We start from the raw sequence: 18,181 nt of genomic DNA, 5'->3' as shown, positions 1-18,181 counted from the left end.
TCGTAAGTAACCAAGACCAAAGGAAACAGTTGGAGAAAGTTAATCTTTAAAAATATATTGCTAGTAACTACCATCACTAAGACAATCTGTGGTTATCGTAATTATGCTATCAACTTTTTCTTCCCCTCGGCCAGTAAGAAGATTGCACCCTGTCATATAAGTAGTGATCAATTTAGGATGGTGTATTTTAGCGCAAGACAAAGCTGGACTGAACACCAGTTTAGAGTACAAGTTTCCCATCAGTTTATCCAGGGCAAGCCCCATCAGGCCACACAACATTTCCACCAACTGATATTATGAGAAGCCAAAAGCTTTGTCAGGCTGCAATAAATATAAAACCCGATCTCAGTGACACAGTACTTTCTGTCTTTCACCTTCCGCTTCTCTCACCTTTAAAGTGCACTGAAGTTTTCTCTTGTGCCTTTCAACCATGAACATCTCTTGCACTAAAAATGACCAAGTATACCACTTGGTTATGAAAGCCATGTACCAAGAAAGATCTACAGCTAAAAGGTATGTTACAGAAAGAATCTGCAGAGCTGTGCAAATTAGCAGTGTAATTCATCATTTTTCCTATAAACTATCACTTCAGTTTTTTATTTAATAATTTCCAACTTGAGACCTACAGGTAGTAGTTAAAAAGCGTATCACCACAGTATTTTCTCAAGTTTTCAGAAGATGCAAGAACCACCCCTTTTGAGTTGCTACAGCTGCAATCTTCATTTCCTGGCCCCCCCCCAAGCAATTTCTCCTGAGAGATTTACCACCTCCCTGCAGTTTGTTTTTCAACAGCATCCTATCTTGCCGACTTTCTGTATCTTGGCTGCAGACTGTCCCCTTTTTCCAACCACACCTATATTAGCAGATTTACAGGATTATAGCCTACATTCCTACAGAACTGGGGCAGCAAGGACTTTAGATCCTGATCTGACATAAGGGGAAGTATGTGCAGGAGATAAAGAAATTAAAGTGTCTCCTGCTCAGGCAGACTGCCTACAGTTACAGGACAGGAGACAAGATCCAGGAAGCAAAGAAACCCATACCATATACCTGCAGGAGTTCTCAGTCTCTCTCTCCTCAGGGAGGAGACTAGTAAAATTTAGGCATCCTGATTGACATCCACACTGACTAGAAAGCACCAAGAAAAATCAAAGTGCACTGATTTCAGCTGAAATAAGCTGGAAAAACATTAAGGAAAGCTACTGACCTAGAAAGACAAAAAGCCTTAGTAACACAAAATGTGTTATTTACATAGCATGACACCATTTCTGGACAGATTTACACCAACACTGTTCTACTGAAATATAGAATTTAAAACTAGAAGACAGTGTTTTTGCTAGCTGAAACCAGTCTAAACCACTGGCTGCTATTCATCAAAACAAGTCAACTTCCAGCAAAAGATACCTCTTAAAATAAATTTCTTCTAGTGAAATCTCAGCAAGCTTCACTGAAAATACTTCAGTGATTTCAGACAGTGGCTGCCACAGTTTTAGAAAAAGATTTTGCTGCAGTTCTACATCCTTAGTACGTGAAATACAGCAGCTCAGGGGTTTGATCTTAATAGAGTCAGCATTTAGGGGGACTTTCCAAGGCCCTACACAAATTGGTTTCTTTAAAAATCCAATTGTAAGTCCAACGCTTAGAACTTTTCTGATTCAAGTAGAAAACAATTCAGAAATCACCAAACTTCTCAAAAAGCTCATGCCAGCTTAAGTTTCCTGAGTAAGTCCTGTTTAAACACACAGATTTTATTAAAAACATGGCATTCTTCTACATAAAGAGTGTTTCATTTTCATCACAGAGAGCTTTCAGTGTTCACTGACTGCACAAAACTGCTATTGAAAAATACATTAAGACAGTAGCATCCTCAGTGACAGTCTTTCAAAGATTTGCTTATTTATAATTTAAGGATTGTAAGGGGTCTTATTTCACAGCATAGCACAAATTATAGCAAGCTATCTTATTGGCATTCTGACTGAACAGTAGGATACCATATCAAATTTTTTTTTACATGAACAGTCACAGAAAGCACACTTAGGAATTTCAGTATATCTTAAAATTTTTTTCAAGCAATTTTGCTAAAAACTATGCACAGAACAGACTGCAATGGCTTTCCATCATTGTTTCCTTCCTGGAAAACAGCAGGGAGGACAAAATATTAAGAAAAATTCCTTTTTATGAATCATTCATCATTTCCTTAAATTCCTTGTGTGTTGTACTCAGACACTTTCCAAGGACGTACAAGAACTGGCAAATAATTTTCAAGATCCAAATCCTTTTTTTAAAGGCTGCAAACAATTCAAATACTATATATAAAATTACTCCATCTGAGAACAATAAGACTGCACTCGGAAATTCAGAAAGCATATCAGTATCCCAAAAAGTAAATCAATTATGCCAGGACCAAACAATTACTTGCCATCTTTTATTTGCCACGTGTTGTAGCAAATGAATTTTTAATATATTTTAGCCAAACACGTTGCATTATAGACTAAAAAGTCAGATATTATTGGAGGCAGACTGTTTAGCCCCAGACTTCAAAAATGGTATAAGTCTTCAGAATTTAGTAATAAAACAGCCTGGCTCTTCCTTCAGCCTAGCTACTGGTTGCTATCTTTATTTGCTCTTTCCCAGTCAGTAAATACAATCATTTGTGTGCCAAGGTTGAACCAGGATTCAGAGGGAAGAGAAAAAAGTTATTCTCCAGATAGATCAGTTCCACAATCCAGTCCACTGTGCAACAAAGCACAGGGCATGCTTATCTCAGCAGCTTTACAAGCTCTGAAAGAGTCTGAATGTGGCTGAAGTAATTATGCCTACAGTCTAGCAAACAAACCAAGTACTGCAATATTACTCAAGTGTTAACAGAAACAGTGGATCAGTGTTTATTTTCTTAACTGCAAAGTGTGTACCTATTACGCACCACTATCGCAGCCAGTTCTATCATCAGTTCTTTGAAATTCAAGCATAACGTTACTACTTCTCCTTGAGGCCATGTATTAACTCAATCACTCCCTTAAGAAGAGCACCGAATCGTTCAGAAATAAGACTATCCATTGCTCACATTGCTCTTCATGGTCTGGTCAGCTCCACTGTTTCACCTTTAAAACAGTTGTTCCTTATAAAAAAATTATTGTTATGAACAAATCATACATTTCAAGACACCTCCAAAGGAAATAAAATTAACAGGCATTTAATTAAAAAACTTCTGTAAATAAAACTAACAGTCTGAACAAACAGTAACGCATTTTCATATGACTACTGCAAACCTAACTATTCTGGAACAATACCTGCATTCCGTCAAGTCCAGCTGTACATTCTGTGTTCAACAGAATCAATTTTTTTGGCCAGAGTTTTAAACCTATAGTCCTTGAAAGAATTCGGTTTTATGCTTAACCATGAAATGCTGTTAACTTCAGAAGCTTTTCAAGGAGCTCCCTATTTTTCTTTTTTAAACAGTATTTTGTTTCATGTTTTTGAAATATTACAGGAAATCACACAGAGCACCTCATAGACACAGAATTCAAATCTACTAATATTCAAAGTACTAAAACAGAGCTGAAGGATGACACTCTACATCCTAGTCTTGGGGGAAGAAAAAGCAATATCGAAACTAATTTCAACCTTGGTATGGATTGGATGAGCTTGATTTAAGCTTAGCTGGCTTTCCCAGGCAAAGCTTTACCATCATCAAAACCATGATCTTCCCAAGTCGTTTGTCTTAGAAAACCTCAGCTACAAGGACTCTTAAAACAATTCTAATGTTAAATTCTAATCTGAAATATCTGGCATAAAAAAGGAAACATTCTATAATTCTCTAATATCTGTCTCAGCAGAAAAAGAAAGCCATTACTCTTGCACAGCTTACAAGTCAAAACTGCATGAAGTCAGAAAATTACCAGTATAGAAAGAAAACCAGAATTTTCCTGCAGGCGCTATTGCAATCAGAGGGAGAGCAAGATGTTTCAATGTAGAGGCACTCCCGCAGCTCTCATCTCTTCCATTCGTCCTACCAAGTACTGCCTACCCCATGAACTTAACTCAGTTTTCCCATGAAGCAGAAACTGCATCTGCTAAAGAGGACTGAGTGTACTTGCCCTCAACTGGCACCTTCACAACTTCCTTCTTTATAGCTACATCCATACTAGAAACGTCAACTTGTTGCTTACAAAAATCAGCTAAAACCACTGAAATTGCTCTCTCATTCAAATGCTTATCAAAAATAATAATTAAAAAAACCCCAGTTGCCTCCAAACCCATGTAGGCTTCTACTTTTTCTGAACTTTCTGAAGAGTGCATGTGTGCTCACTTAGGTAAAATTTAAAGAATCAACTTAGATGACGGCTTAAATTCTCTGGCCAGAAAAGGAAAAAAGTATCTTTGTGATTAATAGAGATATTTCAGAAATTACACATTCCTTTAAAACTGCATGAAAAAAATTCCCTTCCAAGGCTACTCACAGCCCCCCCCAATAAACTAAAACCATCCCCCAAATAGTGTCATCTTCTGTACCTCTCAACAGAAACATATCAGTGATATGATTAGCTGCTATTGTGAGGACTGTGATAACCAACTGAAAAAAGTTTCAAGAATGAATAAGGACAGAATTCAAAATTATGATACAGAATTTCAAATAGTGAACAAGTACAAACCAACAAAAGCACATGATTTCTGATGTTCCCCAAACACATCTGGAAGTTCACTGTCCTTTAAATAATACCATACCTCTATTTATTTGGTTGTTTACTTTAGCAACTGATCCAGTGAGATTCCTGCAGAGGCTGTCTTGAATGGACTGAGCAGATGAAATAGTTGTTAATGTTGTATTATATCCCACTGGAACATGCTGTTGAAGTGAATGAGGTACTGATGTACTCTGGCTAGAAAACGTATTTGTCTCTTTGAACTGTCCAACAGCAGGTAGGGTCTGGGAGGTAAATGCCTGCCCATACACTCTGCCAGCAGCCACAGGAGGATAGGAAACATTAGGATACATGGCACTAGAAACCATGGGCATGGTGTAGTGATCAGAATTAAGGGGAAATCCCTGAGATGCAACTGAAGAGCTGACAGAAGTGCTGTAGTGATTACCAAATGCTGAATATGACTGCTGAGCACTTGTATGCAAGTAGGATGCAGATGATATTGCTCCTTGAATAGGTCCTTCAGCTGACCCCACTGTATGAGCAGGAGTTTTGTTGTACAACTGCTGTGATTCCTGCGTATTCAACACATTGGTACCCACAGAAGGTGTCATAACATTTTGTGCTGGTGCTGAATAGTAAGTAGGGTAGTAACTGGCTCTATACTGATTATCCAAATGTGAAGCAGCAGCTTTACTGGGCACTTGGGAATAGTGTCCTGAGGGCACACTGTAGCTTGGAAGATGCGAGCCATAGCCAGAGGGGAACTCCATCCGACTCTGCACAGGACCTGAAATGAAGAGAAAGCATCACATGTATTAAAGGTGCATCTGCTAGTAGTGCCAATGGACTCTCTATTTACTCTAACAAACAACTGGTTTCTTCTTGTTTTCTGTCACTGTTTTTGAGGTCAGCTTCCATCAGCAGAAAGAGAACAAACCAACTATAATGCATGCAAAATGCAGTATTTGAAGGAATTTGCAAACACACACAGAACTAACGGAAAAATTGATTGCTTCCATTAATCAAAAGAAGTTTCCATGCCAAAATTGTATGCCTCACATTTGTACTTTGAGTACTTTTAAGAGTTTTTAGGACATTAATGTTTAAACAAATAGTGAGCAGCAGTAAGCACCAAACTGATGTTTCTAAGTGTCTGAATACAACAGTATGCCTTAAAGAAACCAACTGAATATGGAAAATGAAAAGCTGCAGTCAAACCAATATGTCAATATATAAAAATGCAGGTACTCTTCTTTACAAATCCTCAATATGGTGACCAAGATAAAGTGCTGCAGGGCAGTTATTTTTGTCTTCTGTGTTCTTTTGTATTACGCTTTTATGAAAACCAACATTTTTATGAAACTACAGAGTATCTGACAAGGCACTTCATTTCTGTTTATTGCCTGATTCTTACATCAGGTATAAGAGATGTTGGTATCAGAGAAATGGACCTCCACTGTCACTGCAACTGGCTCTGCAACATTAGAGGTTAATTACATACTGGTCCAGAAAGGGTCAAAAAAGTACTTGTTGTTTGCTAGAGACCGAATGTTAACTATGTCCAACTGATCAATGGTAAATCTGGAAGTTCTTCCTCAGGTTCTTTTCCTGAACCCTACTTTTATTCTCTAGTGAACCATAAATGCATTTCCTTGATAACTTCCTTTCTTAAAATTACCACACCCTACTGCTTACAGTCACACTGAATGACTATGGTGTTATTTCCCAGGCCTTGGTGAACAGGAACACAAGCACAGCACTTGGCCACTTGCAAACTGAACAGCAGCTATGATAATAATGAATTGTCGATTTCCCTCCTTATATTTACAATGATTACAAAATGTAAGTATTACTTCTCTTGTCTTGAAATTCTGAAAAGTCACTGTTTCCAAGGAACACCCAGATGTTCTATAATTAACTTGCAAGGCATTTTAATAATGAATTTGTTAATGGAATCCCATAAGCAAGGAACATACTGCCCAAAATTGCTTCCTGATAAAATTAAAAATGCCTTGTCTTAATTGACAACCCAGAAAGTTGAGCAGAAGAGAAAGGAGCTAAAAAATGAACAGCAGTAACTTGGACTGTTGGGTCAAAAGACAGAAAGGCACTTTGGGAGAAAACATAAAGAGGTTAAAAAGAATTACATCCTGAGTTTTGAGGAGAGTATGTAACTATGCTTCTGATTCATTATTTTCTTGAAAAAGTGGGAGCTGCTTCATAGAGCTCTGTAGTTTATTCTCCTTTAAAGGAAAATGATTTTGAGTTAGCAAGTCATTAACAGCTACGTGAACTTTGGCAAACTTTTGACCTGCTTTTTTAAAGTCTGAAAGAGCCAACTCAAAAATACACCAATAACTTGTATCTGTTGAGGTTTATTGCTTTAAGCAGTTATGTCACTTAAGATGGCAAGAAAAGATGTTTTCTCTGAAGAGTCTGTGTCCTTGTTTTACTAAAATATGAGGAATAAACCAACTGAGCAGGTATAATTTAGAAACTGGCTTAGGAGCACCTGACTTCCAAATAAAAGGTTGCGTATCAAATCATCTACTGCAAAGTCTTACAGTATCTAGCTCTGGTTTAAAAACACACACCATAAATAAAGACAGATTAAATTAGCAATACAAGATATCAGTCTCTACATTATAGAAAGCCCGAGTCATCTTTATTTGCATTTTTAAGTAGAAACATCTGTAAGTTTAAAACTATACATGAGCACACAAGAGTATAAATCCCATGAAGACCCCACTAAGACAGACACACCTGACATTTGAAAATTTGTATTTTTTATTTCAAACTCCTGGTCCTTTAAAAGCAAGTTTTACAATTACAGATGAAAAATTATTCCCATTATCTGAAGTGAGTTTTTTGCCCATTTGATTATAAAGAACTTGAGTAGAAAGTAATTTTTGTACTGCAATTAGTAGCTCAAGCTACTAATGATGACTAGATAATTGGACAGTTTTCAACACTGGAAATCTGGGTACATCTTCAGTGTCATTTTGACATCCGGTTAATTGCACAATCTGTCCTGATGTCTCAGGTACTCCACCTTCCTCCCAAAACACCTGACAAATCTCTCAAAAAAACTCCACAAGAGGAGGTGAAAACCTTAGCTGCACAAAGAACTGCTGCAACGCCATCTCTATAATGAAAGCAGTCAACCTCTCCTTCTACAGACAAATTAATACTTTATAATGTTACAATGTATAACTACACAGGCATTAACAGCTGAACCCCAAAAGCCTTATCACTTTTTAATGAGGGGAAAAAAGCCACCACAAAAAAAAAGCAGCAGTGCTATGGCTATATCACTATGTGAATTAGTAAAACTTTACTTGCTAGTGTCACGTTTGCTTGGTTTTTATGTCCATGCATTCTCTCACCTGAATAATTTAGCCATCTGCCATGTACCCTACCTACATGTAGTCTACATATCCTATAACACCAACTTCCTTTCTAGCCAGGAACACCTACTAGTTTTCTGTAACTTTTAACATCCTTTTATCCGCCTCCAGAGAAGACTCACCACAGCTCCCTCACATACCCCTCACGGGATGGACAGGGGACAGCACTACTGTGCCTTGTTAATTGCCGGCAAACAAGCCAGCAAATCAAGCCACTGCTGAGCTCCCACAACAGCTCAGTCATGGAATTAATGTCTAGCTCCTTCATTCACCCAGATTCTCATTTTCACAAAATATTCAGGGATTTTGTATCTTTTGGACCTCTATCCTCTTTATCAAGTTTAATGAAACTATCCAAAAGATCCAAAAAGATCCAAAAGTCTGAGGAGGGATGGAAAACAAGGCTAAACAACATCATAAGAAAATTTTGGTCCCAAAATGCCAATGGTAATCTTACAAACCAGTTGTAGACAACACTAGACAAAAATCTTCTGGAGAACCATGGGGATTCAACACTAGTATCCTCTCAGCATTGCATTTCAATACATTAAATTGTTAATGCTGAAGTCTTCCATCACTACTGGAAAAACACATCATCCTTTAGCACTGATTTAACAAGCAACATTTTATTATGCTGAAACTGGGAGATGGGTCATTCTCCACTTAGATACAAAGCCACCTGTAAGGCTACTACAGTAAAAGCTTCTCAAGCTTGCAAGACTTTATTCAGAAGAACAGTATTTTAAAGCCCCAGACTTCAGAACATCACCCGAAATGAGGGTGGCTTTTTTTTTTTTTAAACATGTAAATTTAGTATAGGATCAAACTGAGTGCACTGTAGGAAAGAATAAAAAAAATAAAATAAGATTTATTTTTTTTTTTAAAGACTTAAGTTATACTAAAACTAAAGTCTCCAAGGGTCTGAAATGGACTTGGTGATTGGGGCCGGGCAAAACTTATTAAAAACAAAGCTGAACATCCTTTTTAATATCACTGTATGTGCAACAGGTTGCTTGCTTTCTGCAAAAACCAGCCCCTCTTTCATCAGATCCCAGTAACTTCAAAGTTTTACCTGAAAAATCCACATTTTATGAAATTAAAACACAGAGCACTCCAAACATCTGAAAGGATGCACTAGTGGTTTTTTTTCAGCCAATATAGAAATAGCTGTATTCACTTAAATATCTTACATTTAAACTCCATTATACTGCCATAAAATTAAATTTCAAAAGCAAAGACAATCTTCTTTGTGAAATTTAATTTCTATCGGACAGAATGGAAATTTTCAGTAACAGAAGACGACTGCACTCTTCCCCTCTACCACCCCTCCTATTACAATTAAAAAAACAAAAGAAGCCTCAAATCCTGTGTTATAACTTCAGAAGCTTAGTACTAAAAGACAACAGGCACACTAATCTAAAAATTCTGGAATGCTATTGCTAAATGACACAAAATGACAAATTCAGAGTTCTTGCCTACAAATCATCAAATACACATCCCTGTAAGATATCTTAAGGAACACAGAAGCCAAAGTTAAATTGAGTAGTTAGAAAGTTATAAAATAAAAATTCAAGACTATTACTGAACAGTAATTAAAGAAAAAGCGTTTCGCAGAAAATAAATGGTCTTCTACAAGGTTTTAAATGAGTTGCTTTTAAGAATATTAGCAGCAACATGGAGTTAACAAATGGTAATGATGGCTCTTTAGAACTACCTTTTCATTCAGTTAAAAACACAAGAAGAACGTTGCATGACAGTTTCTATTTGTTTCTGTCAAACGAGCTTCCAGGTTATTGATGCTGTAGTAGCTGTGTCCTGACAATGACGTGTTTTTTTACTGAAATCCGTAAGTTGGCATTTTCTGAGTAATTTTGACAAAGCTCAGCATTACAATACTAAAGTTTGGACACATCTGAGGCATTATTATCTCCCCAATATCTACCTTCCTTTTCATTCACTTCAGTGACTTTTGCATTATCTGGAAACTGACTCAAAACCTACTTTATAGCCATGTAAGCACTTATCACCTAACTACCCCTTTGGAGATGAGAAATATTCACGAGTAAAAAATTTTGTAGGTCAGTACCCTGTGTACTGATCTGTGCAGGAAAAAAAAAACGCTTCTGCACAAAACAGTCAGACTACAAAATAAAGGGTTTAACAGCGGGAGCTAAAACTCTGTGCAAGCAAGAGGCCCAATTTAGATACAAAACCATCATTAGGTGGGGATGAAGATCACACAGGCATTCTGAAAAGTTAACGAGGTGTATTAATAAAGAACTGATTTTATAGCACACCAATTTAAAAATGAGGAACTGCATGCTAATTATTTTAATTCATAGCACAGTTAGTCTCGACACTTCTCCATCTGAAAAGCACGTCGGTATTTCGTGACTTTGAGCTGTTTTACCTTTGTTTTTCAGCGACCCACGTTCCACGGGTCCGATCTCGTTTATTCGACCCCAAACCCCAGATCCAGCTGTGCGAACGCCCACCCACCTACTCCTTTCAAGTTCCTAAACAGCTACGAAGTAAAGCAAGCACTCTCACCCTCAATACGCGATAATCTGCCCACACTCACGCACGACCGCCAGAGCCCAGGCCTGGCGGAGCCTCGGCCTCCAGAGCCTTCCCGAAACGCCACGAAGCAGCCGCCGCGACCCCCGGCAGATCCAAATTCCCGAGACGAGAAAGAAGCGGACACCCCCTCCCTCGCTCCTTTGGCGAGGCGGGGAGGGGCTGCGCCTTCTTCAAAGTTAACTCGGCACGTAGCGGCGGCGGCCCGGGGCGGGACGCGCGTTTCCCAAGCGGCTGCGGCGGCTTCTGCCGCCTTCCAGAGAAAGGGCTTCCTCACCTGCCGGCTCCGCCGCGGCCCACCGCCGGGCCCCGCAGCGGCCGCACCTCCCGCCACCCCAGGAGGAGGAGGGAAAAACGCGCAGCCCCCCCCCCCTCCCGCCCCGGCACCCACAGGGCCCCCCCCAGCCAGGGAGCAGCGCAACCCGCCCCAGGGACCCCGCGGGCGGCCTCTCCCCGCCGCCAGCGCTAGGCCCCGCGCAGGCCGCCGGCCCCTCACCGTTCTGGTAGCGAGGCGCGCCGCCCTGAGGGGCCGCGGCCTCCCGGGAGGCGCCCGGCCCGCCCGGGTAAACGGCGGCGGCGGTGGCGGCACCGGCGGGCCGCGGCGGCAGCCCGGCGGGCGCGGACATGGCTTCTCGCAGCGCTTCCTCAACTCCGGCCCGCTCCTCTTCCGCCTTCTTCTCCGCCCCGACGGCAGACCGGGCGCCGAGGGTCGCCAACGGGCGGGAGGCCGCGGCCGCCCTACGGGAGCGGAGAGGAGGGGAGAGGGCGCAGGCGGGCCCGAGCGCCGCTCCCGCCACCGCGGCCCTGCGGCCGTTAACGCCGCCGCCCACAGCGGCCCCTGGCGGCGCCTCCGCCGCGCACCACCCTGCCCGGCCTCAGGGAGGCCTGGCGCCCCGCCTCCCGCCGCCCGCCCGGGCCTCGGTTCGGGCCGGGGAGGGCTCCGGCAGGCCGCCCGGGCCTCGGTTCGGGCCGGGGAGGGCTGCGGCAGGCCGCCCGGGCACCGCGCAGCGCGGGGAACCGCTCGCATGACCCGCTCCGTGACGGGAACGGCCTGCGCGGCAGGGACAAGCGGCCCGGCCCGGCCCGGCCCGGCTCGGCCCGCTTCATCTGTGGGTGACGGGGGTCGCATGCCCTGTCTGTGACCCTGCACGGCCACGTACCTACGCTGTACGTACAGCTCCCATCGTTTTGCCTAGTTGAGGCTTTTCTGCCTGTACAGATAACATTTGCTGTCTGTATCTTAGGGATAGGTGGACCCTGGAACACACGGAGGGAATGTGTGTGCTCTGCACAGGGGGGAAAAGGCCTCACGAGGTGAGGTGAGAAGGGACAACTTTCCCTCTGTAATTATTCTATATGCAGGCAGAAAAGCCTCGGTGAGGCAGGGTGAGCCGAGGCAAGGCTTTTCTTCCTGTGTGAGGAGTGCACACTGTGTGTATTCTCTCTCTCTGTAGTGTGTATGTACTATCTACGTAGACCGAAAGGCCTTGACAAAGAAGGGCAAGGCTTTTCCGTCTTTGTACAGAATATATACTATATATTCTCTAAACAGAAAAGAAAGTGTTGGCGAGCCTCCCCTGTTGGCTACTATTGGCAAAGGATCTCCAAACGTTTTAGCACTTCCCACAGTCAATCACACGCTAAACTGTATTCATTTTGACTGTTTGTCTGTCTCTACCACCTATCTGTCATCTGTCATTCACTCAGACGCTCTTCAAGACCAAATTCATTGCTCAGGTTCTTTTATTAGGTACAGAAATCAAAAGCACAGTAACATACACTGGTGCTTGTATTGTCAAGACCAAGTCCAACAACACTGAGTCACCTTTACATGTTACATATATTTGACCACTTCCTTACCTGTTTGTATGCTGTTTTTCCTACTGGTTATTATGCATGTCTGTTATGAAATACTTTAATACTTTTTTCATTACTTTGTGCTTGTATGCTAAGCATATGGTCCAGCTCTGACTGTTACTGTTGTTATGAAGCATGCAGAACATCTTTAAATATTGGAGGAGCTGGCTGTGTTTTAAAGTTTCTCAGCCTTTGCACTCCATCAAACTATGCAGAGGCATCTTGCACAGGCCTCCGTTAGTCCTTTGAGAGACTGTGGATCCATATCTGAAAGAAATAGTTTCTTCTCCATGTCCTAATAAGCTAGGGCAAGAAATTATGGGCTCAAAATGCAACAAAGTTCGGGTGAGCTATAAAGAAACGTTATGTTAAGATACTAAAGGACTAAGTGACATGGGAACGGTGCAACATTGCCATAATTGCATGGCTCTTAACTAGGGTTACACAAACATGTTGAGAGTGAGATTGTCATCCAGCTTTGGTGCAAGTGACCTCTTGGAGTTACTCCCAGGGCTATATTGTTGTGATAGGGTTAACGAATTCTGCTTTTAAAGCTGTTCTTCCTTCTTTGCAACCCATCCTCCATCCCACACAAAGTACTTGTGTGAAATGAATGCATGACAGCAAAATAATTCAGAAATATGGACGATCAGTTGGTTTGTCTTTTCATTCTCTGTGCCATTTTAGAAGGTGTGTAACTGCTTCCTTGTACCACAACTACATTTTGTCACAGCATGATACACATGTGAATCTGTGTTTTGACACACGTTTTTCCCTTCCAAAGTCTTGTTTCTCTAAATCCTTGTACTGTGAGACTATAAATATGACCTATATCACACAATCTGTGAAAATTACACATCAATTTATGATCAAGCACAAGGGGATATATATCATTGTGCTAAAAGCAAGAAGAGGCAACTGGGAATTTTCCCATTTTTTTGAATGCTTTTACAAAACCTTCTACCTGGCTTAATTAATTATTTTCTGCAAGCAACAATTACACTGTGGTTAAACCCGTTCATTCCTAGGAAATCCAGATGTGTCAGCAGCTAGAACACAGGTCCCTAATGGAAATCCGCCGTAAACTCAAATCCATTAATTTTGTTTTCCTCATTTATAATGAATCTGAATGCATTAGCAAGAAATGAGTATTAATGTCTACTGTTTATGTTATCATGCAGCAAATAACACATGAGCTGGCTCACCTAGGGCATTGCTTCCACTTAGTCTGTAACAAGCTTACTGGACTAACAAATTCTTTGGCCAGTTGGTGAGGCTTAATCACTTTATTTTTACTTTTGGTGCAGGAAATTTTGCAATGACAGAAAAAGGTCCCTCTGTCATTTGGGTTTGGGGGAGCAAAACATGAAAGTGAATCTCATTAACTGTAATCTGATAAAAGGGACACTAAATGTCCAAACCTAGAGAGCAAAAGTTATTTTTGCAAGGAGGAAAATCTGGGAACAAAATCATCACAAACTGAGTTAGAAATAATTCTGAGCTTTAACATAACTAAGCCAAGTCACTTCCACGTTGCCATACATTTCAGAAGAAGAATGCCAAAATTAGGTGCTTTATAATCTCCATCAATAAAATATAGCTGTGGGTCACCCTATCTCACTAATAAATTTCTAATTATTCTCCTGCTTTTCTTACAGGAAGTGGGCCACTTCAGTGCAAAGTAATAAAGCTTCACATTTTCAGAATCAGAAGTCCCAAATTGTGTTAACATCACTGTATTTGGGTAAGTTGCCTGTAGTCACTGTAGTGCGATTGCTTTCCAGAATGAGAAAGGCAAATCAAGACTCTTGATGTCACTGTAAAGTGTGCCTCTGCTTGGGTCACCTCTGCATCTGACTGAAGGATAAATCCCTGCATCCACTGGGTGAGATCTGTATGATACTTGATTTGTAGCTGGCTAATTAGTAGAAGAGGCCCCAGGGTAGTCATGCTCCACTTTAAATAAAAATCTTTCAAAGATCTAAAACCTACCAGAGAAAGAGAAATCAGCTGTGATGCAGCTCAGCTTTCTTACACATGTACAGATTTACTTTCCATGTAGTTTATCTTATTTTTTATCCAGGTAACTCCAGAGGAGTTCTGTGTCTCAGCAATGAGCGGGGCTACTGTTTGACTGCCTGAAGAACTTGGCATGTATTCAAGTTGGGTATGCAAGACTGAACTGTGCTAATTTTTGTGTTTTTTTTTTCTTTCCCTTTCTTTTCTTCTGGGGTATTTATACCTGTATTGGAAAGGCTCAGAAAGCAGCAGGATCTGCCTGGCTGCGGTTTCACCAGTCCTAAGGAAAACCTTATGCATGCACATTCTATACGGACATCATCTTTACCAGTCCCTGTGCAGATTATAGGATAAAGGGGACTGTCACTGCCACTACCAACCTAATGGTGGCGATCCAGCCACCTTTGACTACCTTGGCATCAACAACAGTCTAATTGTCATCATCCTAGCATGGCTGTAAGTGATGTAAGAGAATGATTTAGCTCTTTTCTGGACCAAAGTGATAAGCAGTGCTAACTGCTACAGCTGATAGTTGCTGGATGCAGCTAATCATTATGACCTCTGGTCTGAGACTTGAAGTCAGAGTAGTTGTTCCATTCTGTAACCCCTAACTATGAGTGTCATCCCTATTCACAGTGTAGTCTATAATTTCTGTGATACCCCTTCAAATCTGGAAATATGACATAAATTCTTACTTAAATTGATAACTCCTGATTGGCAATTATGTCTGGTAAGCCTCCTGAGTATGCGGTGTAGATAAACATATATATGTATATCTAGGCTTGTAATACTCCTGGGTGGTTTCATCAGCTGCAAACTTCAGTCTACGGCATTAGTACTTAGAAATCACCAGGCAAGCTATGACTCAGGAAGAACGTCAGCTGTATCCAGAGATCTAAATATTTTCATGAAATTGTCTTCAAAGGGAAACTAGCCACAAGCTTTCGTCTGACCTTGGAGGACAGCTAAACAAAAGCGGGAGAGTCCGGGGATTTTTTGCAGCTGGTGTGCCACATCCCAACTGTAGAAGCGTAGCAATGCCGTGATCCAAACAGCCCTAGCTTAAGCTCATGAAACCTTTTCAGTTTTCAGCTATTAAAGTTTTATGTTTTTCCAGTAATTTTTATAAGACCTGTAAAACTAATAAACCCCTGAAAGATCTATTACTCTCTGGCAGTTTGATATTTTATAGGTTTTCCATTAAGATGGAGCAATGACTCATCTAAACCACTGGAGCTCCCTTCTTCCTCCTGTGGCTCCAGATGTGCCGCTTGCCGCCAAAGCAAAGCTTGCCATTACTTCTAAAAGAGAAATGTGCTGCAAACATGGGAACTTGTGTCCAAAATAGTTTCTCAGTTTTTCTGGATGTCTACGTCATTGGTCCCCATTGTATCTTGGGCAGTAAGAAACCACAGACCCAAACCAAAAGACACAGTTCCTCCCCTATATTATATGACTGTGCAGGCTCCACTATGTGTGTTCACCATAGGTCCTGAGGAGCTCAGTCACATGGTAATACCCTTGGCTTCAAAGGGTTTCTCATATGAATGATGGCAATGAGATAGGCTCATGTGAACTGTAGATCAAACCATCCAAAACTAAAATAAAAGATAATTAAACCATTGAAGCGCAATTAAAACTTGAAAGTACCATGCTGTGGATTAGCAGCTTAATGCTGTAAACCTCAAGGACTTTGCAGTAACACTTTAGAAACTCTGGCTTTCTGTGTACATTTGAAACAAAATAAGAAGCTGAAATTGCCTCTATCCTTATCTGAAGAGACTGCTGCCCTCTGAAACTAGTTGAAAAATTCCTCTCACAAGATGTTTTGGCAATATTTGGGAAGGTTGTCACGCTAATTAAATATTATGGACACTGGCTGACCAGGGCCAGATTATGCACTGACTGCCTTGCCCTCTTCAGTAGGACTAACTCTGGAGGAGGCACATGAAGCTCCATGCTGATAGGAAAAACATTACTCAAAGGCATCACATAAAGTGACATATTCTCCCTTCACAGCCCTATAGTCATAGTACCCCATCAAGAACTACTTATTTAAGGTCAGATTTTTTTCCTGAGTAGCAGTGCATTGTTTTGAGCTGAGGGAACCTGGAGAGCACATTTCGTTGTGCAGAAGAATAAATAAATCTAATTAATAAAAAGCTTACAGATTGATTCATATAACATTATATGCATGAAAAGAAGTAAACAGTAATGCTCAGTTTCATTTCCAAGCACAAGCTAAGTAGCAGCATTCATGGAGAAAGACATGTTTGTTTAAAATCTTTTCAGACATATAAACCATCCATCTAAAAAAATCCTTTTGTGCTTATAGTTGTTCTGAGAGCCTTACCAGTCTCAATTTTACTTTGAGCTTTTTAAACTGTGGCTTTTTACCTATCTGTAGCTTCTTCCCAGCAATTGCCTCCTATTTTAATTTCATTCTTCATAGTGGGTGAAATTTACCTTTTCTTTTTAGACCACTGACTTCTGTTGAAATAAGTGGTGGCACTGTAACTTCAAATTCACCTAAAGAGGAAGCAGTGGAGTGAGCACCTTTGTTTAGCACTTTTTTTGCTAAGACTGCAACATTTACTATCCCATGACATCGAATTATAAAAATAACAATAAAAGTCAGTGACTTCCTTTCAGCAATAAAGTGCCTACACCAAATATTTTTCTAACATAGAATGTAAATTTTCATATGCAAGTTTCTTACTTTTGGTGTGATGCTTTTGCTTGAAAAAGAAGTGAAAATAGGTCTCTGCCATCTTCTCTTTTAAGAGCAGCTTGTGATGTGTGGTTTCACATTGTACTGAAAATAGTCCAGATGCACATCACACCTGCAAAGACAAAGGGGAAATGTTTTGTTTACAAAAGAACAAGTAGCACAATCTGTGGCATTATTTCATGAGGCGAACTATTTTTCTGTAGATGCTTGCTATGACTTGGGACAACCAGACACGGCTGCTTCTTAGCCTATAGCCAGAGGCATCTCTGGTTTTTCTCCTCCTTTGACCTCCACCTCATTGCTTTCATTGTAACTGAGATCCCAGTTTGGGATCAGTTCTAGAAGTAGATGAACATTTGCTGACAGATTATTTACCGCCTGCAAAGATAGCAGATCTGGCCTGACACCATTTGGAAATGTGATTGAATATTTTCGGTTTCAAATGTGCTTTCTTTAGCACTTTTGACTGCTGTAGAATGCAAAATAAGGAAAGGTGACGAAAGGACTGGTAGCACCTGAAATGCAGCTAAATGATTCATATTGGGTTCAGCCCCCATCACCCTTCTTTTTCTCCTTGATGTCAAAAAGCCTTTTGTTTTCATATCAGGCTGATCCAAAAGATCTGTTTATTTGTTTTCATTTTGGCCAGAAGATCAAACCAGCCATTTTCTTGTATTCCTTTTTGTATGTAAACAAGTCTTCTGCTCCAGAAACATGTGCCCAAAGTTAATCGTGTGTTTAAGTGCCTTCTAGATTAAGGATGTTAAGCATATGTCTGAGTGTGTTCCTGTGTCGTTTCCGAGTGCAAAATACTGCCAGAAAAATCAACTGGACAAGCCTCATTCCCCCAGTTTGCTTGTTCCTAAGAGTGGGGATTATGTTTATAGGAGATAAATTAACCCAATGTGATCTGAGGTCTCTGAAACTGAGGGGAGCGCTCCTGT

General features: G+C 40.8%; 1 protein-coding gene and 1 long non-coding RNA gene across 7 annotated transcripts in view; one reads left to right on the top strand and one right to left on the bottom strand.

Annotated features, from left to right (window-relative positions):
* Positions 1–11,427, bottom strand: part of SEC24B (SEC24 homolog B, COPII coat complex component) — a 48,526-nt gene extending 37,099 nt beyond the window's left edge. For 2 of the 6 annotated variants that reach the window (XM_075032756.1, XM_075032783.1), the window contains exons 1-2: positions 11,127–11,427; positions 4,726–5,433 (exon numbers count right to left, since the gene is read on the bottom strand). In XM_075032756.1, the coding sequence (XP_074888857.1) occupies positions 4,726–5,433; positions 11,127–11,256 (838 nt within the window). In that variant the 5' untranslated portion in view covers positions 11,257–11,427. The remainder of the gene's footprint in view (positions 1–4,725; positions 5,434–11,126) is intronic. The other 4 variants (XM_075032773.1, XM_075032766.1, XM_075032793.1 and 1 more) reach the window with 3 other exon arrangements.
* A 142-nt stretch (positions 11,428–11,569) lies between these two features.
* Positions 11,570–15,661, top strand: LOC142045498 (uncharacterized). The gene is made up of 3 exons (XR_012648694.1): positions 11,570–11,797; positions 14,146–14,231; positions 14,571–15,661. It is a non-coding gene; the product is annotated as an uncharacterized LOC142045498 (long non-coding RNA).
* Positions 15,662–18,181: the final 2,520 nt, after the last annotated feature.

This window comes from Buteo buteo, chromosome 1 (genome assembly GCF_964188355.1).
Source record: "Buteo buteo chromosome 1, bButBut1.hap1.1, whole genome shotgun sequence".
Lineage (NCBI taxonomy): Eukaryota > Metazoa > Chordata > Aves > Accipitriformes > Accipitridae > Buteo > Buteo buteo.
This window is presented reverse-complemented; position numbering and strand designations above follow the sequence as displayed.